The following is a 27732-nucleotide window of genomic DNA, read 5'->3' as shown; positions in this document are numbered from 1 at the left end:
GAAACCCTTGAATGGATGAAGGTGAAGTGTAATACTCCACTATAGTTTCCAGGAGATAAATTCTATTTCATATATACTGACACCCACCCCACCCAAAAACCCTTTCTTGAGGAAGAGAGGCTTTACACACACCATCTTAACAGAAACCAAAAGTTAAATGACAATTTAATAGACTTTAAAACAGACTGTACGAGTATAAAACACTGGTTTTGTATTTCAAAAGTTGCAGGAAGAGCGCCAGTCATTTTAAAACAGTCTTCTACAAAACATTTTGCCAGTTGGTTACATAAAAGACACTATATACAATATAAAAGCAGAAAACAACCCACACTGTAAAAATAATTTAAAAACAAAATTTCTCTCATTTAAAATATCTCCTATAGCACAAATACATTTTGACATGCAAGCAAAGCAAACATATTGCATTCTTTAGTGTAGCCCAGTAAGTTATGTTTTTCAGAACCTGAACCATGAGAAAGCATGCCAACATTTTTAGATTAACACAGAAGGCCATTCTTAACACTTTACTATGCTGTGTTACAGATGTATTTTGTTTAAGAGGACAGTAACTATACATATTTCAAAATGGAATAAATACTAAAGCAATACATATGACTGATAAGTGGTAGAGCTCTCTGGGACAGTTGAAACATTGTTTCAAGAAGAAATGCAAAAACTTACTATTTAATGCATAATTAGGAAACTGATTATGAAGAATGGAAACAATCTGCAGCTGGAAACCATGTGTGACATCCATTTTAAAGGCTGTCTTGAGGCAGTATTGGGACCAGTTTCAGTAGCTGCTTTTCATATAACACTCTACCAGCAAGTGGTACTGGGTTCTTCAAAACAAAGATTGCAAGTCCCTCAAGCAGTATATTTATAAGTTATGTTTAAATTGGTTTTTATTATATTGGAAGCTTTAAGCAGCTTCTTACAAATGTTTGTGTAAGGAATTGAAAAGTATAGAAGCAGTTTTGTGCTTGGGTAGAATTTGCTCAGTATTCAGATTATATATACACCTTCCATATATTTGCATATTCACATCTTGGCAGTACATAAACTCTCTTGTATACAACATTTATGTATATTATTTTTCTGTACCATGTATCACATTTAATGTCAAACCTAAAAACCTAATTTTTTTTATTATTTCTTATTTAACTGAACACTTCCTTGCTACAATTTTGCAAGCCAATTGGTACTATTACATATCCACAGGATTTTTAAAAAGCATTTTCTAATAATCTAAGTAGTTGGGGATATTCAGGTGCTCACTATGGTGCCTAATTAACTTTCAATATATTCACATGCATCTTACCATGAAGAGTAATGTAAAAAACTCCAAAATAAATAGCTGCCATTGTAACTTTGGGGAAATACCAGTGTTTAAACAGATTATGCAGTAACAGGAGAAACAAATAGATTTTAAATCAACCAAATCGTGTTACATAGCAAAACAAGCGTGAAAAATACCATTCTTTGGTCTAGATTAGCTGTTCCCTTTATATTAGATTAACATTCCAATGGCTTTTTCAAACTGTTCAAAAATAAAATAGGCTGAAATTTGTTAAGCAAAAATACTGTATATATACACACAGAGAGATCACACAGATGAATTTAAGAGCAAATGCAGTGTCAGTAAAAAGATACTTAGTACCTTCTTCAAAATTCAAAACACAAAAGAGATTAGTGTTGAGTGTGCCTTTATAGAATTTGATTGGAAAAGTTAGAAAACTATGCATGAAAATCTATTCTAGTTGTTTATAAACGTTACATTTTCCTTGCGCTAAATTAAGTACACATTCATTCTGACATGCGAAAACTGCTAATGCTGGTGGAAAAATTCCTCAAGCCAGTCCGTAATTACTTTACAACTTGTCTGCTGTACGGTCAAGTTCTACAGACGCATTTACAGAAGCTGGCTCAATTCCCTCTTCCCCAAAACCATTCTCCTCTTCTCTCTCAGGAGCATCTTCTTCTTCTATACCATTATAGAATTCTTCAATTTCACTTTCATCTTCTATGTCTAAACTTGGACTATGACAGGAACCACTATCACTGCTACTTCCACAAGAGCTGGAGGACAGGACATCATCTTCAGAATCCGAATATACCTCCGCACCATGGAAAATGTAGCGATTTGGTGGTAAAAACAAGTATTGGGTTCCTGAAACATATTTGATAACAAAAAAAATTCAGTACTAAGAATCCCAGAATTACAAGAAGATTTTGAGTCAATATAGTTATGGGTAATCAACAGTTTGTATCCTAACTTCTGTGGATGGAAGTTAAGTTGCACTAGCTTCCCCATCGCCTCCTCCTCACAGTAATCTCTGAGCTTCCCAAAAAGCCACTCATTATGGTCAAGGGATCATCCAGAATGGGGTGGGATGGAGTACGGGAGCATTCCCTGAAATCAAGTACAAGTACCTTCAGTGCATCCACAGAAGGTGCTGGTGCTTGGTTTTGGCAAATTCCCCCCTCCACACACCCTTCTTGCCCCAAAGGTCCCTCCCCCAACCCTGAGGAACACCTTTTGGGGGAATGCTGTGAGGAGGAGGCAACAGGTATGTTCACTTGGGCAAGCCTTTTGCCCTCCACAGTTGGTTGGGATGCATCCCATATTTTCTTTTTTGCCTCTAGACAAGGACATAGCTATACATGAATGCCCAGGGACTCAGGAATTTGTGAAGGAGTTCTAGGATTCTACGGAAGAGATTACTGCAACATGGAGCTGTACTGAATCTATCCTTCCCACAGCCCTCTGTTTCTCAAGAGTTCTTCATAGAAGAATTTCAAAGTAACAACTTGATGGCACACTTTAGTTACAGTATTAACCCAGAGGAAGATATCTCTTGCAGTCTGATTTATTAATAAGGAAAGGAAAGGTTGTGCCATCAAGTCAGTGTCAACTCCTCGTGACGACAGAGCTAACATTTTCTTGGTAGAATACAGGAGGGGTTTACCTTCTCCCGTGCAGTATGAGATGATGACTTTCAGCACCTTCCTATATTGCTGCTGCCAGATATAGGAGTTTCCCATATTCTGGTAAACACACCAGCAGGGATTCAAACCAACAGCCTCTTGCTCTCTAGGCAGGTTGCTTCCCCGCCACACCTTTTATTGATTGATTGATTGATTGATTGAATACATTTCTATACCACCCAAAATGCAAGTTCTCCGGACGATTTACAAAACAATAAACACAGCCAATAAAATATTAAAACATTTCAACAATTAAAATTAAAAAGTTAAAACTATTAAAACAATTAAAACCGTATCTAATTAAAAGCCTGGGTGAACAAATGCGTCTTGACTGCCCTTTTAAAAGTTGTAAGAGATGGGGAGGCTCTTATTTCAGCAGGAAGTGTGTTCCAAAGCCTCGGGGCAGCAATGGAGAAGGCCCGTCCCCGAGTAGCCACCAGACGAGCCGGTGGCAACTGCAGACGAACCTCTACAGATGATCTCAATGGGCAGTGTGGTTCATAGCAAAGAAGACATTCTCTTAAATACCCAGGGCCCAAGTTCTTTGGGGCTTTATAGGTTATAGCCAAAACCTTGTACTCTGCCCGGAAACGTACCCACAGCCAGTGTAGCTGTTTTAAGATAGGAGTGATATGGTCTCTCTGAGATGACCCAAAGACCAATCTGGCCGCTGCATTCTGGACTAACTGCAGTTTCTGGACTACGTACAAAGGCAGCCCCACATAGAGCGCATTACAGTAGTCAAGTCTGGAGGTGACAAGCAATGAGCATTAGGTGGCTCATTGATTTATTAATAGCTACATTTTAAGATCTCTAGGGAAACATTTTAGAAATGAACTGCAATTACTACAGTTTAATTAGGTATGTCTACAATCCAATTATTTTCCCTTTCTTTCTAGACTGACAGCTTTTGTTTCTGCAAATATGTATCTGCACTAGGAATGGTGTCAGATTGTGCTCGTGATAGTTCCAAAGAAACTAGTTGGGCCGGACACAGAGTATCTGTGCCTCTAGTTTCCCCCGCCCACCCCCACTGTCGTTTTCGCCTGTCTACCACCATCATTTTTGTCCCTGCCCTCCAGCCACCATTTTGTTTCCCACCTTGCCTCTGGCGCGACCTCCTTCCCCTTCCGGCAGCTTGCTCACAAACTCTTACAAGAGCTGCCATGCATGGGGTTAGTGACGGGTATGCCAAGGAGACATATAGATTCAGGCTGTCGTTTGATTCAGGCTGTCTTTTGTGAGCACCTTCAAAAGTTAGCAACAAGTCTCTTGGATATTCTGAAGTCTTTAGTCTTATCCATGCAGAACAGTAGCACTCTGAGAACATCTATGGAATGTAGGGAGCATTCTAGGGGTGAAACTGGGTTCATAAAAAAGGTTGGCAATATAGTGTCCTGGTTAATGTGGAAGTTGGAGACTACCTTGGGTAGGAAAGTGGGATCAGTTCACATGACTACTTTATTGGGACAGAAGACAGTGTAAGGGATATCAACCCTTAAGGCAGACAGTTTGCTAACCTTTCTACTGATGGTAATGGTGATTAAGAATGCTGTCTTCAGAGTAAGCAATTTAATAGGTGCTGAGGACAGGGGCTTGAAGGGAGCCTTGGTGCAAGTAGAGAGCACAAACGAGAGGCTCCAAGACACAACTGGTTTCCTCACTGGTGGAAAATGTTTATTCAGACCTTGAAGAAACTTCTTACAATCAGGCTAAGATAAAAGGTTCTTAGAACCCCAATCCGTATGGATTGCAGATAGGGTTGATATGTGGACCTTGACAGATGAATGAGAAAGTATAGGAATCTTTGAGGTCCAGAGTGGCAAGTCACTCTTCTTCCACTGAGAGGAAGCAGTTCATCCCTAATCAGGAGGTGAATTCCACCACCACCACCCTCCTCTTGCAAAGGAGTGTTTTGGGACCTGCACAAGCCTCCTCCTCCTGGGTCTCTCCTCACAGAGAAAGAAAGGCCACCACTGCAGTCTCCTTTCCCCCACCCACTTCAGTGACTGGAGCACATGTGCCGACTTGGAACTCAGTCTAGGGCTTATCTGCTGTGTGCAGTGCCTCCATCGCCCACATTAGGTGAAAATATAAACATGCTCTGACTGCCTTCCATGTATGAAATATTTGAACTGTGCAGGCGCTGAGCAGTGCAGAGTGGGCAATGGAGGCACCAACCACCTAGAGTCAGAGCAGGGACTCCGGGGAGGGAAGAAAACAAGCAGCAGAGAGGAAGGACTCTGGAGAGGGAAGAAAACAAGCAGGAGAGATGAAGCCCTCTGCTGGAAGGAAGTGGGCATCTTCTCTGTCAGGAGACAGAGAGCAAGAGAGGACAGGAGGAAAAGAAGCCATGTGTGAGAGAAAAATAAACAGTGTGTATGTGTGCACTGTATGTCTGGGCACGCTGTATATCTGGACAGGCACTGCCCCTCATGCCCATACAGAAGAGCCGCCACAGTACTATATTTCGTATTCTATGGGACCAACACAGGTACTCATGTGAACTGGATACTGATGTGAGTTACATAGTTTTGTCAATGCCTCCAATTTTAATGTCACAATCACTTTGCAAAATCATCATTAAGCCTTCAGGACAGAATTATTTTGTTTTAATGAAGGACCTATGCTTAGAACAATTTTGAAATTAATTAGAACTTACCATCAAGCCGCTTACTAATCTGCTCTTTTGCACATCTATTAATCCAACATTTTCTCAGTGTTTCAACTGCTGAAGTTCTTTCACTTCTTTCTTTGTTTTCCCCTTGGTTAGATCCATTTTCTTTTGTATGTTCTGGGTTTTCTAACTGATCAGAAAGATTTTCAACATTTTCTAAAGAATTTTGTACTTCCTGCAATTTCTCTTCTGCACAGTTCTCTTTCGACTCCAAGGCAGGATCAACATTTCCTGCTTTACATTCGGAAGAATGCTCCAAGTGTTCCCGAGAATCTTGCGGTGCAATTCTGTCAGGTGAACTAGAATATTCAGAAATGTTTAGAGGAGTAGGTGGCAACTCTGCTGAATGTATTTCCAGTTCTTTGTGCATTCGTGGAGGTTTCTCAGTTATTTCTGAAAGTTTGACTGAACTGTTACAAAGTTTTGTATATTCACCACCTAACCTATGACATAATTCATTGATGATGACATCACAGTCACCAAGAAGCTCCACATCAAAGTGTAGATGAGACAATGGTTCCCTATTAATTAGGATCTGAGGCACTTCATGGGGGATGGAACCTACACATTTAAGAAAAAAACAAACACAAATGTTTAATGGCAGTTGACGTTAAATCATTAATAAGTTTGTTAACCATTTTAAAGGAGCTATTTGTAGCCACACTATACAAAGACTGATCTAGAATTCTGATTTTTGCATTCTTACATTCTATTTAGAGCATACTACACATACATACATACATACAGTCCTTGCATCTATAGTGCCCCTGAGTATAAGCAAGTCTCTAAACTCAGTCTTCTTCTGGCACTGTGCAGCATAGCAGTTTAAGGAATATGTTACCCATAGGTCTTAAATAGGAAACAGAGACCCTCTTCCTTCCAATAAGTGAACAATCAGCACTTACTTGGAATTAATGCTACTGGTCTTACTTTAAGTGAAGAACCAATAACAATAAGAAGATCAACTTCATCTTTGTCATATTTCATGGCCCTGTGGAACTGCTCAGGCAGATTTTCACCAAAGAACACTATTTCTGGCTTCATAATGGCAAGTGGTTCATCAGGTGGACACCGGGGGCATCTAGGAACAACCTGCACAGAGAAGGTTGTATTAATTTTTGCCTTTAGTTTTACAGAAGCAAAAATGCTAAGAGATGTGTAAAATTATGCATAGAGTAGGAAGAGTGGACAGAGAGAAATTTCCCCCCTCTGTCACAACACCAGAACCAGGGGTCATGCCATGAAACTGAAGGCTGGGAAATGTAGGACCGACAAAAGGAAGTATTTTTTCACACAGCACAGAATTAATCTATGGAATTCTCTGCCATGGGATGTGGTTATGGCCACTACCTTGGATGGTTTTAAAAGAAGCTTGGGCAAATGCATGGAGGACAGGTCTATAAATGGCTACTTTGGTGGCTACAGGCCACCTCCAGCCTCAGAGACATGATGCCTCTAAATACCAGCTGCAGGGGAGCAACAACTGGAGAGAAGGCATGCCCATGCCCTCACCTCTTGCCTGTGGGCTACTGTGCAAAACAGGATGCTGGACTAGATAGGCCTCGGGCCTGATCCAGCAGGGCTGTTCTTATGAGATTTTGTCAATGCATAAGAAGAGTTTATGTAGGTGGTTTATTTATTTATCATATTTTTATACTGCCTGATATGTAAATCTCTAGGCAGTGGTTGCATTTCTACAAGATATGCTGATGCTATTTTTTATATCTCCCCTGTTTCTCTTCTGTGGACTTCAAACAAAATAAAAAGAACTACAAACCAAATAAATCAAAAGACTAAAGCAAACAGATCAAATACAACAACTCCATCAACTCCATATACCTAATTCTGGGTTGGCCAAATCGCCCAAGAATCCTGTCCACATCCTTAGGATGAGAAACTCAAAAAATATCTTGTAAGTGTGAGCCAAAGATACCTCCCAAGCAACTAGAATCCAGATCAGAAAACACAAACTATTTTATCTGTAATGTGTTTCATAAGCTAGTCAGAGTTGCTTATAAGCTATCTTGGGCTCAAATGAAAATATCTATCTATCTATATATTTAATTCTCTAAGACATACTCGTGGCTAATCCCATGTGTGGCAGCTCTTGTGAGAGTTCATGAGCAAAAGCACCTGACTGGGCAGTGGGGATTCCATATGCAGATAAGGAGGAGGAGCCTGTGACAGTAGAAGCACCATGGTGATTGGGCAGTGGGGATTCCATATGCAAATAGGGAGGAGGAGCCTGTGATGGTTAAGGTCAGTTGGAATGCAACTGCTACTGGTCAGAAGATGTGCTTGACTGTTGAGGAGAGAAATCTCTATATAAAAGGATAGTGGGCAGGGGTCTGCGAAGAGAGGGGTCGTAAGAAGGAAAGAGCCCCCTTCAGGAGAAGGAGGCTGCCGTTGTTCATCTTGTTCCCTCAGCTAATTCATACAAGATCTGTGAACTCAGGAAGGGACACAGAGAGAGAGAGCGAGAGGGAGAAAGCAAGCAAGCAAGCAAGCAAGAAAAGACAGACAGAGGGGAAAAGCAAGTGGAGGAGAGAGAAAGAAAGAGAAAGGGAGGGGAGTAGAGAAAAAAGGAAGGGCGAAGGATGGGCCTGAGCCTGTCAGAGCCTGAGAGGAATGAGTGGCCATGGCAGCAGCAGCAGCAAGAACGGGCCCAGTCAACCACTGCTGCTGTTTGGGCCATTGGTGGAGGGAGGCAGGCAGGCAAGGGACGAGCCCGGGCCTGTCAGTGGCCTGAGGCGAATGAGCAGCCATGGCGGTGGCGGCAGCGAGGAAGGGCTCAGTCAACTGCTTCTGCTGCTCCTGTGGGGAGGAGCGGGACTCGGGTGAGGGTGGAGAAGTCTCTGGGAATGGGAGGCTGCAGCTTGGCCAATAGGTGCTAGCAGCTGCGACCAAGAGGGGTGAGGGGGATGGAAGCAACCGTATGGAGGAGGAGCAGCAGGAGTGCAGCTCAGATGAAGGTAGAGAGATCTCTGAGGTGATGGGGGGCTGTGGCAGGGGGTGAGGGGAGCAATCAAGTACTGGCATGCAGATGCTCTGCGTAGGTTAAGCTAGTTTACATATCTGCAGTGGCAACAGATTGTGCGGCCAAAATGGCGGGTGAAGGACATGCCGGAGAAGCCGAACACTCTCCAATAGCAGACCCTGCCATGGCTACCGGGGGGGTTTGCATGAGGACCCTCAGACAAAGAGCTTCCTAACACCTCCTCCGCATGTGCCCGCTCCATCAGGAGCAATGGGGATGAGCCAAATAGAATCTTTAAGGGTGGCCTGATTGGGGAGCAAATAAATGAAAAAATGGTGTGAAAATAAAAAACACAAAACCTAGGGCAGATCCTCTCCCACCCTTGTACAATCTGGGGAGGGGAGAAATACAGGAGGAAGGATAAAGAGATAGGTAAAAGGAAATAATGAAATAGCCCCAAAATACAGACACATCTTTGTAAAAGCTGAAGAGCTCTTTCCTGTGCATTCCTGCTTGAGCAGACAGGATGGGACCTGGGGTAAGGTGCCTTCCGGTGGCAGGAAGCTAGCCTGACAAAAAGAATTCCAGTCCTGTCTTGAGCATGTAATCTATACAACCCAGTATTGAGGAGCTTCAGCACAGGGAGAGGAATGGAGATAACAAATGGAAAACACATTCTACATACTTCAATGACTATAAGCAATTAGTAACAACATTGCTCATTTAGAATCTTGCATGCAACTCTATAAAATGTCTTCTCTCCCTTTTGAAACCCAAGATTTCACTGAAAAATTATTAGATAAAATCTTTCCTATTATTCTTACTACCTAAAATAGCTAGAACTATAGTGTGTTCTGGGCTTTATATAATAGCAAAATGAACTGTATGAGTTGAGAGTACATAACTCTTGCTATTTGATATCCATTTACACAGAGTGTGTTCCAAAACAACTACAGTTAATTGATAATTTTATGAGAACTCAGAAATATTGTCAAATTGAGACCAGTGTTCTCTCTAATTTTTTCCATCTGTGCGCGGAATGAGTTTTGTTCTGGGCAGTAGTATCAAGGTAGTGTATGCGCACATGCATTCAGAGTTGGGTCTTCCTGATTCAACCTGAGTGGGATCTAAAATTAACTGAGCGGACATCAGAATATGTGTGAGTGCATGCACACGCTTTAGAGGGAACAGTTACTGAGATCTTTTCCACAGCATCCAAAGAACTAGTGTTTTACCTGATTAAAAATGTCTCCTCGAACAGCTTCACAATCAACCTTGTATTTACAGATGAGACAAGAAGCTGTTGCAAAGGACCCTGAGGGAAAAGACAACAACAAATACCCAGAAAGCAGTCAGATATGGTTGCACATGCAGAAATCAAAAGCATAGGTGTGCTATAGTTAGCATTTCAATTCAAATAACTTATTCAAGCCACATTTAAGTTTTTTTTAGTCAGTGAATGCAAAAGCATTACATGTGGATGCCTTGACTTTCCAATATGTTTGCACTTGCTGAAAAAATTGGTTGCTTGCGTGTGTGTGTGTGTAGCTAAGGATGTGCATGGCAAGCCCCGCCCCAACCAATGAAAATGCAGGTGCGGGGCTTGCACATACAACCTTAGACCAAGGCGGGAATGGCGACGTAGAAAGCTACGATAGGGTGTGGTGTGCTGGACGCAGTGAAAGCTCCTTCTGTGGGTCTGCATTTCAGGACTGAGAGAGCCTGAAATTGGTTGTAAGTGACTTTACCTGTCATTTGGGTGGCAGACAGGCCCATGAAAGCAGCTTTCGCCACCTTCTCTGGTACCAGCGCCCCATCGTCGCCCATCCTCTCCGCCGCCATGGGGCAGCTTCAGGCAGAGGACCGAATTGGCCTGGAGGGGGCAGGAAGGAGGTTTCACCACCATTCCAGATGGCAGGCGGGGAAGGTGGAGGTGGGGGAAGAGGGAGAACTAGCACACAGATGCTCTGCACCGGGCCAGCTAGTTCAATGAGTTTCTTTACTCCTTAAAAGAATCTTCTCTGCCACATAGTAGTCTTAGTATGGGCTCTGGACAAGGCAATAAAAGGCAAGAGCAAAACAGTTCCAAGATTTAGTTGTAACTCATCTCAAAGTCGTTATTCAATTGCCTAAGACTATAATCCTATACACATGTATTTAGATGGAAGCCCCACTGAAATCAGCAGGACCTTCTAAGTAAACCTGGACAGGATCAGACTGCATTTCAAAGCAGTGGTCTGATGGGTGGTTATGCAAAAGCCAATGATTCCAAAGTACACTGATATGAAATTACAAGTTGGGAACCCATGAGAAATCATGAGGGTGAGGGAGACATAGCTGGGAAATTCTCACCATATAGAAGTAGTCTTACTATAGTTCTGGGGCTAGATGAGTAGCTTCTTGCTCACCTAATTCTGAACCTCAGCAGCCTAATGCAAATGCCCCATCACATTGACAGTTGAGGTTTGGGGCTAGGTGAAATGCCCTGAACCTGAATGGCACAATTTGGAGAGGGAAAGGCTGGTGCTGGGAGAAAGTAATTTGGTGTTAAGGGATACACACCTAGTGCATATCACCCAACACTTATTTCTACACATGCACACACATGCATTCTATGATACTTTAAAGTTGTTAGGGACTGCCTCCTTTGCAGGTGAAAGAGTTCCTTAGGGTGGGATAAACTGAAGTTAGATGAAGCGCTGTTCCTCTGATCTTAATATATTCTCCCCAAGAGTTTCCTCTTTGTTCCAGAAGGGGGCAGAGCCCTTAAAAGCTTACAGGATTCTGGAGTTTGGGTTAGGATCCACCACCACATTCCCCTCACCATCTAGGATACTATAAGCAGTTACAGGCTAAACCAAGTCTATTCCCCTCTCCCCAGCCAACTGATACTTAACTACCCTCAACATTTCTTCTACCTCACTGCTTAAATCCTGGTGAACAGCTACAATTGGGCCAAACACACTTAAAAGCCCATTTAATTGCTGTTGCTCATTACTACCTACTTCCCCCTCCCCTCTCGTGGCTTTCCCCCCAAGTTATTCCTTGAGTTTTGTAATTAGTTTTGTAATTGTGAGGGAAGTGAGCAGTCCTATGGGGGTCAGTAGTCCCTCTAATTTTCCCCCACCTCTGTGCAGAATGTGTTTTGTTCTGGGCGGCAATATCATGGCACTGTGTGTGCACATGCATTCAGAGTTGGGCCTTCCTAATTCCACCTGAGTGGGATCTAGAATTAACTGAGCGGACACCAGAAAACTTGTGAGCATGCACATGTGCATGCCTTAGAGGGAACAGTGATTGGGGTGTGTCTCTCCCCCCATTTATAGACTTTTCTTTTGCATACCTGAGGAGCCACTCCCCACTCCAGTACACAGAAATCCCTGCTATGTCAGCCTCATCTCACTGCTTTACAGTACCACCACGTTTGCTATAAGATGTAGTAATGATGAACAAAAACTACACAGCAGAGAGCAACGATATGTATCCACCTTAACAAATATAACCTAACTACCCCTTGCTTTGGTCCTCAACAAGGGGCATGATTAGGCTTCATTTGTGTTTAGTTTGTATTCTCCTAGCCTATAGTATTTTTCTGTAGCTTTTTACTTTCTAAGCATGACTGAAAATAAACTGTGTCCCAATCTCATAGTCAGAAATGTTGTGGTGTGGGGGCCATGTTAATTCAAGACAGCAAAAACCAGTTATTACTTTTAGTGTTGCCAAATTTTGAGTTGCAGCACATAGAGTTCTGCATGAGTTAGTGTCAAATTCTAATTAGTCTGAGAGTATAATTTTAGTAATTTAGTTTTTCAACTTCGGCAATTTAAGTGGGTTCTGCTAGGTTCTCATTTTGTGTGTCTCCCAAGTGTTTTCAGCTGAAATAAAGTATTGATTGATGGATGATTGATTGATTATGAGTCACTTTGGGAAGCAAACCATCTTCTCATTTCTTTTGCTGTGAAAATTGCTTTGTGAACTTTTTTTGTTAAGCTATATAAAAACCATTCTAAACAGACACCAACAATGGAAGGTGGGAGCAGATTTATATCTTGCTGAACAGTTGGGCAAAACAGTTGGGCATAACCTCCCTAAATGCCTGCCTGAAGTCGGTGATGGGCTGGATGAGGGATAACAAACTGAGACTGAACCCAGATAAGACAGAGGTACTCATTGTGCAGAGTTGAAACTCGAGAGACAGTTTTGATCTGCCTGTTCCGGATGGGGTCACACTTCCCCAGAAGGAACAGGTATGCAGTCTGGGGGTACTTCTGGATCTAAGCCTTTCCCTGGTCTCCCAGGTTGAGGCGGTGGCCAGAAGTGCCTTCTATCAGCTTTGGCTGATACGCCAGCTGTGTCCGTTTCTTGAGATGAACAACCTCAAAACAGTGGTACATCTGCTGGTAACCTCCAGACTGTATTACTGCAATGCGCTCTATGTGGGGCTGCCCTTGTATGTAGTCTGGAACTACAGCTGGTCCAGAATGCAGCAGCCAGGTTGGTCTCTGGATCATCTTGGAGAGACCATATAACTCCTGTATTGAAGGAGCTACAATGGCTGCCGATATGTTTCCGGGCAAAATACAAGGGGTTGGTTATAACCTATAAAGCCCTAAACAGCTTGGGCCCTGGGTATTTAAGAGAACATCTTCTTCGTCATGAACCCCACCACCCACTGAGATCATCTGGAGAGGTCTGTTTGCATTTGCCACTGGCTCATCTGGTGGCCACTCAGGGACGGGCCTTTGTTGCTGCCCCAAGGCTTTGGAATATGCTCCCTAGTGAAATAAGAGCCTCCCCATCTCTGACAGCTTTTAAAAAGTCTTTAAAGACACATCTGTTCACCCAAGCTTTTAATTAATAGTGTTTTATTGGTTTTAATGCGGTTTTTAAATATTGTTTTGAAATTTTAAATTGTTGTAATGTTTTAAACTTTTTGTTTTGTTTTAACTAATGTTTTACTTTCTGTTTTTATTTTATTGTAAACCAGCCAGACATGTAAGTTTTGGGTGGTATAAAAATGTGTTAGATAAATAAATAAATAAATGAAATAAAATAATGACTGAAAGCCAGACTAATGTTTCATGCGCTCAACAAGGGAGAGGCACTATTTCTACAACTGTCCCCCCTTCCTTCTGCAACCCTGTGCCTCCTAGAAAAGTGTTTCCGAGGGTCCCTCATGAAGGTTGCAGAAGGGGGGGAATGGAAGAATTTCACCTCCCTTTCTGAGATCACAAAATGTTCATTTGGATGTCAGCCGCTGTTTACATATTTTCTCTTGTATCTCCATAAGTATTAAGACTAGTAACTGACAATCTGCACACAGTAACACAGATGATGCTGTGGGATTTTCAGTACTTAATGAAGTAAAAGTCACTGGCTTACATACTGCACAGTGTAACAGGGATGGTTCTAAACCACCTGCGCTGCTGCGGACATTGAAAACAAAACCTGCATTGTGCACAAAACCTGCATTCTTGCACTAAGTAAAATTGCACAAGTGCACCTCTGCAACACTTTGTTTTTGATGACCACAGCAGCATAGGTGGTTTAGAACTGCCCACGTTACTTTGCGCAGTATTATTAAATAAATCCTGGAAATCCTTAAAGAGGGCCTGTAACACAATTCACCATAAATGAGTAATCCCAACTATGAATTATTCATTCAGCATACTGAACCATATATTATCTAGGAATTCAATAACTTGTAAGAGCTGAAATCTCTGCAAAATTCATTATATCATTACCAACTGTTCTTCATATAAACACAACCCCTAAGTATAGGATAGAAGACAATTTAGGTTTGACTGACCATGACACTGGATTATCCTTTGAATTCCTGCAACTTGTTCCAAGGTATCTATGTTCTGAGTATAATTGCGAAGCAATTTTCTTTCTTTGTCCATCAAAGCTATGAATCTATGACAGAGAGATGGTTGAAACTGTCCAGGATATATTTCCTGCAGAATTAAAGAAATTAAACTATAAATTTCATTTTTGTTTAATATCCACCAACATGTGCTGTTGCCTTTAAGAACAATCTACCTTGAACCATAAATTTTGCTGTCAAAAATGTTATATACACAACACAATCCTGTACTTGGTTATTTAAAAGCAACTTTGTGTTCATTAGGGCTCATTCCCAAGTACTATACATGTGCACAGGATTACAGACATGAAGTGCAATCCTATATGTGCTTTCTCCGAAGTCAGTCCCACAATATTCAATAGAGTTTATTCCCTAACAAATATGTTTAGGATTGCAGCCCTAATTTGGGCCTCAAGGTTCTTACCAAAAGTTGTTAAAGCCATTCCAATGTGTTTAACTTTAAGCCTTGATCAAATGATCCCACAATACATTAGAGCAGGGATTCTCAACGTGTGGGTCCCCAGATGTAATTGGACTTCAACTCCCATAATTCCCAACCAAAGGCCACTGGGGCTGGGGATTATGGGAGTTGAAGTCCAATAACATCTGGGGACCCACACGTTGAGAAACTCTGCATTAGAGCCACCTAATGGCGCAGCGGGAAGTAACTTGCATAGGGAACAAGAGGTTGCTGGTTCGAATCCCTGCTGGTATATTTCCCAGACTATGGGAAACACCTATATCGGGCAGCAGAGATACAGGAAGATGCTGAAAGGCATCATCTCATACTGCACAGGAGGAGGCAATGGTGAACGCCTCCTGTATTCTACCAAAGACAACCACAGGGCTCTGTGTTTGTCTGGAGTTGAAACTGACTCGATGGCACAACTTTTCTTTACAATACATCAGGAGTGTAACTACAGAAGGCACAGAGACCACCTAACAATGGCCATTACACATATGTGTTTTTTGTGTTGTTGTTTTTTAAATGCCAGGCCAGCCAATTCAGCTCTTATGAAATTCAAGTACCAAGTAGCATATCAGTTACAGGCACAGCTGCCTATTTATTATCATGATCCTACTTCATTCAGTTCAGTGGATGCCTTAATTCCTAACAATGAATTTCTATGCCACAGTTTGACATCAATACCGAACATCTAAAAAAACCCCATTGTTCCCTATTAAAAAGATTCGGAATAGAAATACATGACACTATACTAAATCAATCATTAAAATGAAATGTTTACATTTTAACGTTTGTGTTGAAACATTGCAAGTATAGTGCCACTGTATCTAGATTTAGCTAAGAAAATATATCATGTCTTTTAAATATGAGGCAATGCTGATAGTTATTCTGTAGGCTTAGTTTCTTCACATCACACCAGAACAAAATAAAAATAAATAGCTACAAAAAAGTATGTAGCACACCCGCCTACAAGGTAAGCTTTAACATAATTATTTGTGGTATTACAGTCGTGAATCAATCACAGTGTGCCTCTTTTTAAGCACCAACTTGTTGGCTTAGGATCAGTGTGCTAGAGTGGGGAGGCAAACTGTCAATTTTAGATACAGGAAGTTTGTAGGCTGTTTATGTCTGTCTGTCTTCCAGTACAACAGAAGTAGAGTGGAAACAGTACCTTTGCAAATTTAAAAAATGGTCTTGGATCTTTCCTGAAGTATTCAATATCAAACATTGCTTGAGGATCAGGAAGATCTGGGAAGTCAACTGCAAGTCGTGCATAGATACCATCTCTTGATCGGAAGTCAGGAATTCCACAAGAAACAGATACCTAAAATGGATTGCATACCATAATAAGTATTAACTGTGTATTTCAAGTTTTTATTGTACTTGCTGCTATATATGGACACTAGAATAATATACTCTAAAATTATATTTAATCACACATCCAAACTGTATTCTTTTGACAAAGTAAATGTTACATTTTTCTAGAACTCAGCATTGTAAGATTAGAAGGCGAAAAAATTGGTGTGAAAAAATTCTGATTGGAGCTTTAAGTATTGCAATACCTCTCAGGAAGGCAACATAACTTGTATGCAAGCTAAAGAGTAACAAAGGGAAATCAAAGCATAGTCCAGCAGTTTCAAGACTAATATTTTGTTCTCTTTTCCTTACTTAATTATTTTCATTCCACAAACACTGAAATGGGTAGCCTGGCCCTATTCAGGGCATTAGTTAGTACAGTACAACTAAAGCAACGCCTGTAAGAGGCAAGCTGGCACAGATGCCAGATTCTGCTCCACATGCCTCCCAAAAATCTGTCCTTGCTGCAGTTTTGGGTCTACACTAGGGGGTTATGAATGCCTCCATCTTCTATCCACTCAAATAATCTCTTGCATAGTACTTAAACAGTAGAGCCAATGGTGGGTGCTAATGCCTCAGAAGGTGTAGGGCTTCATAGTGGTAGAGCATGGAAATGAGGTATCCACTTATACTTGTTACAGTGCCCCATGTTTTGTTGTTGATGCTCAGCAACACATAGAATCAGAGACTGAAATACAAATTGTACAGATTTGTTGTCTATGAAGAAAGTGGTGTGGTCTTGAAATTGTTACTTTTGTTTCAGTATCATCTGTCCAATGAGTTACCTACAGGTGAAACTCGGAAAATTAGAATATCGTGCAAAAGTCCATTAATTTCAGTAATGCAAATTAAAAGGTGAAACTGATATATGAGACAGACGCATTACATGCAAAGCGAGATAAGTCAAGCCTTAATTTGTTATAATTGTGATGATCATGGCGTACAGCTCATGAAAACCCCAAATCCACAATCCCAGAAAATTAGAATATTACATGGAACCAAGAAGACAAGGATTGAAGAATAGAACAATATCGGACCTCCTAAAAGTATACAGTGTACTGTGCTTGATTGGCCAGCAAACTCGCCTGACCTGACCCCATAGAGAATCTATGGGGCATTGCCAAGAGAAGGATGAGAGACATGAGACTAAACAATGCAGAATTGCTGAAGGCCGCTAATGAAGCATCCTGGTCTTCCATAATACCTCATCAGTGCCACAGGCTGATAGCATCCATGCCACGCCGCAATGAGGCAGTAATTGCTGCAAAAGGGGCCCAAACCAAGTACTGAATACATATGCATGCTTATACTTTTCAGAGGTCCGATATTGTTCTATTCTTCAATCCTTGTCTTCTTGGTTCCATGTAATATTCTAATTTTCTGAGATTGTGGATTTGGGGTTTTCATGAGCTGTACGCCATGATCATCACAATTATAACAAATTAAGGCTCGACTTATCTCGCTTTGCATGTAATGCGTCTGTCTCATATATCAGTTTCACCTTTTAATTTGCATTACTGAAATTAATGGACTTTTGCACGATATTCTAATTTTCCGAGTTTCACCTGTATGTATCCTGCTTTGAGCATATTATGGGGAAAGGGGGCATAAATATATTAACACATATGAGTTCTGTGACTAGACAAATCATAACTTAGTCTCTAATCTTGTAGGCTATACTATACAATCTGCCTAGGAACAACACTAATCTCAACACAGCCCAGACCAATCCATCTATGTAATTTATATAGCTGCATCAACGTAAATCAGAACTCAAATAATGATCTGTTTATTCTAATACATACATACCCCAGCTCCAGTCAAGACAATTATTTTTTTGCACTCTTGTAGGAGTTTCACAGCATCCTCTATAGTATTAATATCTTTTCGCTTTTTTCTTTTAGGAGGTTCTGACAGAATATTAATAACAATTTGCCATAAAGTCATATCATCCAGTTCAGGGGGAGGGATGGTTTCTGGCAACAAGTCTTTCAGAATTGCACGTGGATCTGTACCAATCATGAGATGTTGTTGGACAAAAGTGTAGGGACCTAATATAAAAAATAAAGTAATTGTGATTTGGCTGGCACAGAATGCTCATCTTGAATGAGAGAATGTTGTAGTAAATATTTTCAGGACTGCATCCTTTTGTTACATTTTCAATGGAGGTACTTTAGTTTCAAAACAAATGATGCACCGATCTGACAGAGACACACACACACACACACACACACACACACACATATATATATATATATGAGACATTTAATATACCGCCCACCCCGAAGCCTCCGGGCAGTGCACAAAAACATGAAAACAAAGCAACATTAAAAATTACATTCTAAATTAAAAACTAAAATAACTAACAAAAAACAGAAAAGTAAACTACAGGGCAAAAGCCTGGTGAAAAAGAGAAGTCTTCAATAGAGATTTGAAGATCAGTAAGGAAGGGACTAGGCGGATCTGTAGGGGAAGAAAGTTCCAAAGGAGTGGGGCAGCAACTGAAAAGGCCCTTTCACGGGTCCTTAGCAATGCATATAGCAATGCATTCCATACAGAAATGCATACAGTGGCATTACAAGTGAGGTGTCCTGTGAGCATGTTTTTCCCATAGTGCTGTTTTGTTATTAGTCCTATTAAGTTTACTACTGTATTATTATTATTATACATTTATATTCCGCTCTTCCTCCAAGGAGCCCAGAGCAGTGTATTAAATACTTGAGTTTCTCTTTCACAACAACCCTGTGAAGTAGGTTAGGCTGAGAGAGAAGTGACTTGCCCAGAGTCACCCAGCTAGTTTTAGGGCTGAATGGGGATTTGAACTTGGATCTCCCCGGTCCTAGTCCAGCACTCTAACCACTACACCACGCTGGCTCTCGCCAGCGTATATTATGTGTATAGATTTGTGTTCATCAGATTGCTCTGTGGTGTGAGGAATAACCAAGACAATGTTTATCCAAGTCCCCACATCTTTCCCCCATCAAGACATGTTTATACCCACTGCTGTGACATGTAACATTTTTACACAACAGAATGAGTTATGTGATAGTGGAGTTGCGGACAACCTGATCCAGCATCCCAGGCTGGCTTACAATGGTTGTTCATTGTAAAGAATTATGATTTTGTTATTTGTATACTGCAAACAGTATGTCCCGTACTAGGTATGTACTTCAGAATCCTTGTCAATTGACTGCCCATTTGCTTGACCATGCTTAAATACTGTCAATATTTCATGAAGCAAATAATGCCATTTTATAGCTGTAGAATCTCTTTTTAATTACATCATGGAGTCATCTGAAGAGAAATGTAAGAAGGAGGGCTTTTTGCTTCCCAGATGTATTTTTCCTTAAAAGGGTAAAAACAACTGAGTGTATATGTGATTTTCAGGAGCAAGCCAAACCAAGGGAAAGGATTACAAAGTTCTCTAACCCTGCACCAACTTCTTCCATCAAACTGCAGCCTCACTGGCTACATTTTATAAAAACAAATGGTCACAGAATCACAGAATATAATTACACAGTTCCTCCTTTAATTCTCTATTTAATGGGCTGAAGAAAGAACTAACTGAAAGAGCTCTACAGTTCCATACCAGGGGACAATTATTATTAATTTTTCATACTCTTGTAGGAGTTTCACAGGATCCTCTATAATATTACTATATTTTTGCTTTTTTCTCTTAGGAGGTTCTGCTAGAATGTTAATAGAATGGTAACATGGAAGGGTAGAAGCAGAGGCATTTTGCCACTCACTTGCTCATCTAAGGACAATTTCTACCCAAGCCAGATTAGCATCTTAATATACAGATGACACAGCAAACCACCTGTAGTGTCACTTATATGAAGAAAGCCAGTATCACAAACACCTAGAGATAGCTTGATCAAATAAATAAATAAATAGGAATATTAGGAAAGCGCAAAAAAAAAAAGTTCTTAAGTACAATTGCAGAATTGACATCTACCTATACGTGGTCTTGGAGTCCAGTCACTGGAGCTTGCATGAGAAGCTCTATCATCTTCATCGCTTTCACAGGAATGGAAGCCATTCGCAATAATTTCATCACCAAAGAGGATATTATCTGGAAGACAACATTAAACAAATGGAAAGCAACAATTATAAATTAGAAGTACTGTTTCCATATTTGTAGCAAGTGCAACATTGTACTTCACTTATGAAGAGCAATAGGCATTTCCTTTAAAACTAGGCATTTATTGTGTATATATAATTGATATTTGTTTATGTAGATTTTAGTGACTATAAAAATATCATCAGATTTGTTTTAATTTTCCAGAAGTAGATGCAGTTAGAGTTTCAAAATGAAAGCTCAATATCACTGACTCTACAACAGAAGCATAACACATCCTTTCAAGATATATGCAAAATAAGATACATAAGTAGGTACTGAAAACTAAATGACTGCAGGAAAACATGATGTCTCTCTCTCCCTCATTTTGGTCAGTGACCAGCATGAAAATAAAACAAATGTAGAAGAGAAAACAATCAAACCTACTACAAACAATAAAACCAAATGAATTTTTAAAAGTCCTCCTGAACATAGATCAAGGTACTGAAAGTTGGTACTGAAAGTATTAATATACCTACTGAAGAGGGCAAGTAGATATTTACAGATGAACTGGGGGGAAATCCAGAGTGACCAGATACAAAAAGAATACAAATTCATATCTTCTTCAGTAGTTGCACAGTAGAGGGAATTTTTGGAGGTGCAGCCTATCAGGGTACAGTGTAGCAGAAGTGGGAAAAACTACTTCTGCCAACATTTGCTTTCTACATGGATTCACTAGCTTTTTGCCTTCTTCCCCACAGGGCTTCTGTGCCTCTATCTGTTGCAGACTGAATTTATACTTGTCATGCAGCCATTAGAAGTAAAAGGGCTCCTATAGAAAGAAGTTGCCAACCCTCCTATGCAATTATTAAAAGGTACTACTACCTTTATTATATCTGGTTACCTTATGCAGCTAACCTGTGCACCTGAAAACTGAATAGCAGCAGATGAGATATTGCTAACTCCCAAAAATTTGACTGTAGTGCTGAATTTTTTTAAAGTTGTTTTCCAGCCTTGTCTTAAGCATAGTTTGCTTACATTTTATTTGCAGCATTTATTAAATACAAGTACACAGATTATGTTCTTTTGGTTTGACTCAGTGGGATTTATTTATTTGTTAGGTTTATATACCCACCTTTCATAAAATTATCCCAAGGTGGTTTACAAAAAATGAATACAATAAAATTCCATAAAATCACATTAAAATATTAAAATCAATTAAAACCATAAAAACGCAAAAAAACCAGCCATAAAAACAAAACAGAGCAGCCGGAAAGGAGAGACTGGCAACTCCTAAGGATAAAAGCTTGAACAAATAAAATCATTTTTCGGTTTTTTTTAAGCAGTTTTAAAGGATTAAAACTTAATATCACACTGGCAAGCAAATGAGTACCCAAGAGAATGATGAACATAAGATTATTTTCATAATCTTATACAGGTATGTTCGGAATTGGGACCAGTGTGCATTTATTTACATACTGGTGTCCATCCAAAAATTTACAGCAGTTTACAATTTAAAATCTTATCATTAAAATATTGGATTGATATTTGTAGTGGATTCTGAAGCCCAGTTAAAAACCACCCAAGCTCTGTAGTTTTCACTAAGTCATCCTCTGCAACAAACGACAGTTCAGTTCAGAAATAAAATACAGTTCAAACTGCTGAGGCTCTAGTTTAATCTGGTAACAAGCATACAGTGAACAAAAATGCAAGCTATACCTTAAAGTGCAGACATGCTCTCTGTATGTTACACCAGTTCCAGTCAAAGCCTGCCTGATCTATAATTTTCAGCTTCAGACATAGCACAGATGAATACATGGCTTTAAACCAGGAGTGCACAACTCAAATACGCCACACTTGGTGTGTGGGGGCTGAAGTCAACTTTTAGCACTTGATTACATTAAAACTAACTAATATTAATTAAAACAATTATTAATTACTTGTGGATCTCCCCACTGCCTCATCAAGGGACCCACAATTTTAACCAAGGAAAGTGGCTAGAAAACAGGCCCTGTCACTGCTCAGTCAGTGGGGCACTTACAGTGCATGCCAGCTCCAAACAAATGCCAAGTCCTCTCCCTAAATTACTGTTGCTTTCAGGCTGTAATCCTAGGCATGCTTACTTGGGAGTAAGCCTCACTGGGTACATTGAGCGATGTATTTCCAAGTAACAGGCATAGGATGTCACTGTAAGGAAGTTTCCAGAGAGGACAGAGGATGTACGCCTCGGAGAATAGGGAACTAATCTAAAGAGTGACCCTCTGCCTTTCTGTGCCTGCCTGATGCTGCCCCTGCCCACTCCACCCATTGCTACTACGGCTGCTCAAACAGCAGCAACTGGCTCACTTGCTCGTTGGACCACATGCATGGTCTCAAGTGGCCCATTAGGTTGAGCAGCTGCTGTTTATCAATGGACAAGCCAAGAGCTCTTCAAGCCAAGAGCTCTTCGTGGCTCCTGCTGTTGCTGCAGGATATCCCTACTATACCTGGGGGCGAGCAAAAGAAGTCCCTGGGGGGTCAGATCCAGCCCCCAGGCCTTATGTTGTACAGTCATAACTGCAACTGAATTCACACTTATTTCAGAGTAAGTTCTCCTGGATTTAGTGGGATTTAATTCTGAGATGACATGCATAGGATCAGGCTACTGAAATGCAAATATAAGTAACTGTACTCTTAGCAATTTTTAATAATGCAGGGGGATGGGTGTGAAGAGTTGTTTCTTCTCATACTCTGGGAAGCAGGCCTATTTAAATAAGATAGCATATGCTATTGTTACGCATGCCCCAGTATACATGGCTATACTGCCACTGTATTATGTTGTACCCCAGCTTCCACAAACAGTTTTTGCTGTTTTAATCATTTCTACTATTTTAGCTCTCTTCCATCCATGCTAAATGTGAATGCAGAAATGTGTAAGTCAGCAGGTTGCAGAAAACAAACTATGCAAGGGCACCAGACACTGAAAGTGTTGATTTATGAACAGCCTTGCTGGGTGAAACCATGATGAGATGATACCTTTCAGCATCTTCCTGTATTGCTGCTGCCCGATATAGGTATTTCCCAAAGTCTGGGAAACATACTAGTGGGGATTTGAAATGGCAACCTCTGGCTTGCTAGTCAAGTTATTTCCCCGCTACGCCATTAGGTGACCCTTTGTGCAAAAGGGTTGGTAAATCTCCAATAGCCAATAGTGCAAAAGGGTTGGTAAATCTCCAGTAGCCCCTTGAACACTCTGGGAGGTGGCTACAGTCCAGTCAATTAGTTGGTAAGGTCCTCCAGGCACTTCTCCTTGGTACAGGGAGTAGATAAGTCCAACAGCCCAAGGAGAAAGGCCCAAGGTCAGCCATTTGGGATCAGCTTAAAGTAAAGTGTGCCATTGAGTCGGTGTCGACTCCTGGCGTTTTTGGTAGAATACATGAGGGGTTTACCATTGCCATCTCCCGCACAGTATGAGATGATACCTTTTAGCATCTTCCTATATCGCTGCTGCCTGATATAGGTATACCATCAGGGATTTGAACCAGCAACCTTTTGCTAGATAGTCAAGCGTTTCCCCACTAATCCATTGGGTGGCTCTGGGATCAGCTTAGTCATTGGCTATAGTCTAACATCCCACTGATGAAGCCTGTGGCTACAGGCTAACTGCGGTGGTTGGAGAAGACAGTAAATATAATCCAACACTGGATGGTGAAGCGCAGGATACAGTCTAAACACTGCAGTTGGCAAATCCCTGGCTACAGTCTGGTGGTATTGCACTGTGAAGCCTCTAACTATAGTCTGATCAGGAGCAACCCCATGGACTGGAGCTTGAGAATGGAGAGTAAAAGGCAGAAGACCCATTGTATGTAACACTACATTCACAAACTCACATCCTTGGATTCTGCATTGACTATTTCAGAGTAACTACCATCCTCTAGTTTTATGCTCATAACATCACAAATACAGCTTAAGATCTCCACTTTGAGCAACTTTTAGAAATATGTGCGCTACAGCTCCACTGAACTCAATGGAGCCTTACTCCCAACTAACTGTGGTTAGGACTGCAACTGTGGTGAAATTGAAAAAAAGTTTCTCTTTCAAACTCTTTAGCAACTGTATCCACCACAGTTGCTAGAGTAGTTTATCTACTTTACAGCTGCAATCCTATACAGTACATACTGTATTGTGTGTTAGTCTACATAGTGTATAGTCTGGGAGAAAGTTCCACTGAACATAGTGGGATTTGAGTCTGAGCAAATATTCATAGGCTTGGGCTCTAAATGATAGCAAATATGAGCCCTCAGACCTTGTTCCTCTCAGATAGTAGCCTATTGGTTAAGGTTGCAATCCTAAACGCACTTATTTGGGAGTAAGCCCCATCAACACACTTACATTAAAGTAAAACAAGGGTAGGATCGAACTGCGCTATTAGCCCTGTGATTTCCCCCAACCCCACAAGACCCACTACAGGTAGGTGGAAGCGGAGTCGTCCTTAGAAGGTACCTGGGGCTGGCTTGCTTCGGACTTTTAGCAACCAGGGCTGTGGGGGGCGTTCCTTCCGAGGATGGCGAATTAAAGAAGGCATCGCATCTATCTATCCCCCCACTCCTGACTGACAGCGCGACTTTCTCCGCTCTGAGCCGACAGACGGAAAAAGCATGCCAGCGCTGTTCACGCAGGTGTCTTCCTCGAACCCCTCCGCAGAATGAAGGCAAGGGCGGCTGCTGCGGCATCTCCTCCCCCTCCCCATGGATGTAGCTGCTGCTCGCCCTCCCACCCGCACACCGGCTGGCTTCTCACCGGGCTGCGGAGCCGCCTCCGCGACACCGTTTGAACACTGCGCCGACCCGCAGCCAATGGCCGTCTCCGCTGCGTCTCTGGCGGGCGCCGCCTTCGCTCCCTCCCCCTGGCTCAGCCACGGCCGCTGCTGTAGTTGGGGCGGCGACGGCGGCGGCTCCTCTCGGGCCAGGCCCCACCGCCGTGGACCATTGTCCGCCCCGCCGCCCCGCCATCCTTCTGCTCCGCCTCCCACCGCGGCGGCCGTCTCGCCAGACTCAGCCGTCTCCTTCTCCTCCTGGCAGGCCTCCTCGGCGGCGCTTGCTTTGAAGGGCGCCGTCTCTGCCTTTCCGCAGGTTCCCTTCGCAGTTGCGCTGACCGGCCCGCCGTTGTCAGTGGAGGCCCGCCGCTGGCGCTTGAAAGCCGGCTCGGGACTTTCTGTGGCACTTGCCGCGGCGTCATTGCTGCCACTGCGGCCGCCACTGCGGGGCTGGAGGAGCGGCGTCTGCCCGTCCGCCATCTTGGAGCAGGAGCAACCGCTCCCTCCCCCACCCCTGTCTCGGCCGAGCCGGCGGCGGCGGCTACTCTCAGCGGCGCCTCCGCGATAGACAGAAAAGACAGTCCCCCTCCCCCACCTCAGGGAGAGATTTAAACGCGGCACGTGACCTCGCCGACGCCCACGCGGGCAGCCGCCCAGCGCAGGGCCGCAACAACAACAAACCGGGTCACGTGATGGGGAGGGGGCGAGGGAAAAGGGCAAACGAGAAAGGAAAGCGTCGGTTCTGGGGCTTCAGCCACGTGATATTCCCCTTTGCTTCCTGTTTGGCTTCCGTATTTCCCTGCAAGGATTAAGATAAACGCATATTATACACGTGTGGGGTGGTGGTGGTGTCTTTTTTTAAATTATTAAAAGGAATTAGTTGTTTTTTCAAAAAATTCTGTTATATTCTTTAATGCTGCTTTTTTCTGGGTTAAATCCCATTGAAATAATTGAGATTTTGTCCGAAATGAACGTATAAAATTGTCCTATATTTATTTATTTATTTGTTCCCCCGCGCCCTCAAAGTATGAATGAATGGCGGAGGGGGGCAGAGAAAAGGCCCCGAGGAAGCAGGTGTCTGACGGTGTCAATAAGGACGGAAACGAGGAGGATTTGTCTCAAGGGAAACCTGTTAACCTGAGAAGCAGGTTTTGCGTGGGAGTGGAGACGCTCAAAAAGGAAAAGCGAGCCGTGACGGGGTAAGGTCAGGAGAAGCGCTAGCCGTGGCGGAGGAGCTCGGGGAAGGGTCATGCGTCGGAAGGAGCATTAATAGGCTCGAGAAGGTCGTCTCATTCAACCAAGAGCTTGGAAGGGAAAGTGTGCGACAGACTAGTAACGTCTCTCCATCTCTCGCATCCATTGCCCCGAGTTCAAAAAAGGGCTCCATGTCTGACGATGGAAATATACTCTTTATCTCTGACTCTTCGATCTTGTGTGTTGCATTGTGAGACTAAAGGGGGGACGGGGACGGGACGAAATAATATTTGCTGAAATAATAAATGTATACAACATGGCAAATAAGAACTGCAGTCCTAAGCACACCTACACGGAAATGAGTCTCACTGAAATATGTATTTGTTTTAAAAGTAGACGTGTATGTTTCCTTTCTGTCAAACGGCATCAGAATTCCATTAGAGACGTATACCATCCTACAAGAAAATAGCAGAAAGTTTTAAGTGCGTCATGGCTAATGGCCGTCCTTAGCATGACGTGTACTATAGCCCCTGGATTCCCTTATCCCTTTTATTTTGACATACCTAACATGCTGGTATTATGCCAGGGTAGAATGCAAGTACACATTAAGCTAATTATTTCAGGTTACAGAGCATTAGGCTGGAATCCTAAATACACCCACTGAGGAGTAAGCCTTTATGAACTTCATGGGTCCTAGTTTGGAATCAAGATGCTTAGGCTTGCACTGTTAGACATAATGTTCAGGTTAATGAACATTAACTTCACTGTAAACCACCCAGAGTAATATGTTTTGGGTGGTATAAAATATGTTAATAAATAATAAAATAATGAGCTTGCTGGTAAAGGATAGAGAAACAAGAGATGCCAAAAATGGAGAATAAATTTGATCATTTAGAGGCATGTCCCTTGGTTCTGAGAGCCAAGCAAACAAGTTGAGCACATCCACACATCCCTTCCAGTTTAAGGGTGTTCTGTGGTCATCACACTTTTCAAAGGTGTGGCCACAGACAGCTATTTGTTTCTGTGTGTCAATTACCTGTTTTTCAGGCTTGGATTCTAAAATAGGTTTGCAGAGATCATTAAGCTATACTTCCACTGGACATCTTCAAAAAGACTTCTGGAGCAGATCCGCATGCATTCACACACCATAGCCTTAGGCTGTTCTTCACTTGATTTTTCCCCCTGAATGTAGTAAATGTAAACTACTTGTATATCTTGTGTAACCTGTTTCCTATCCCAGTTACTGTTTCACTTCCAGTGGGACATCAATAAATGGATACTAACCATCTCAAGTCGTACTCTAACTTGTTTACATAGAACGTCCTTCAGTGCAACTATGTATTGCCTTGCTTC

The 27732-nt window shown here is 42.0% G+C and overlaps 1 protein-coding gene across 2 annotated transcripts; it reads right to left on the bottom strand.

The window, feature by feature from the left end:
• Positions 1 to 148: 148 nt before the first annotated feature.
• SIRT1 (sirtuin 1) lies at positions 149 to 25980 on the bottom strand. 2 transcript variants are annotated; one of them, XM_053310260.1, is made up of 9 exons: positions 25170 to 25980; positions 20289 to 20405; positions 18140 to 18381; positions 16146 to 16298; positions 14452 to 14599; positions 9878 to 9957; positions 6571 to 6757; positions 5651 to 6226; positions 149 to 2170 (listed from the first exon to the last, which is right to left on the bottom strand). In XM_053310260.1, the coding sequence occupies exons 1-9, from the start codon at positions 25663 to 25665 to the stop codon at positions 1872 to 1874; spliced, it is 2298 nt and encodes a 765-aa protein (XP_053166235.1). In that variant the 5' UTR covers positions 25666 to 25980; the 3' UTR covers positions 149 to 1871. The 2 variants fall into 2 exon arrangements, with proteins under 2 accessions (XP_053166235.1, XP_053166236.1); XM_053310261.1 differs by lacking the exon at positions 25170 to 25980 and adding an exon at positions 24873 to 25122.
• Between the last annotated feature and the right edge of the window lie 1752 nt (positions 25981 to 27732).

Source organism: Hemicordylus capensis, chromosome 3 (genome assembly GCF_027244095.1).
Source record: "Hemicordylus capensis ecotype Gifberg chromosome 3, rHemCap1.1.pri, whole genome shotgun sequence".
Lineage (NCBI taxonomy): Eukaryota > Metazoa > Chordata > Lepidosauria > Squamata > Cordylidae > Hemicordylus > Hemicordylus capensis.
This window is presented reverse-complemented; position numbering and strand designations above follow the sequence as displayed.

Excerpts from the sequence above, each read along its gene's own strand:
- SIRT1 (XM_053310260.1), bottom strand. The coding sequence starts at position 25,665 with ATGGCGGACGGGCAGACGCCGCTCCTCCAGCCCCGCAGTGGCGGCCGC. Across the intron at positions 20,406-25,169 it reads GGAGGCGGCTCCGCAGCCCG|ATAATATCCTCTTTGGTGAT; the intron begins GTGAGAAGCCAG and ends GTTGTCTTCCAG. Across the intron at positions 6,227-6,570 it reads ACCAGTAGCATTAATTCCAA|GTTCCATCCCCCATGAAGTG; the intron begins GTAAGTGCTGAT and ends TTAAATGTGTAG.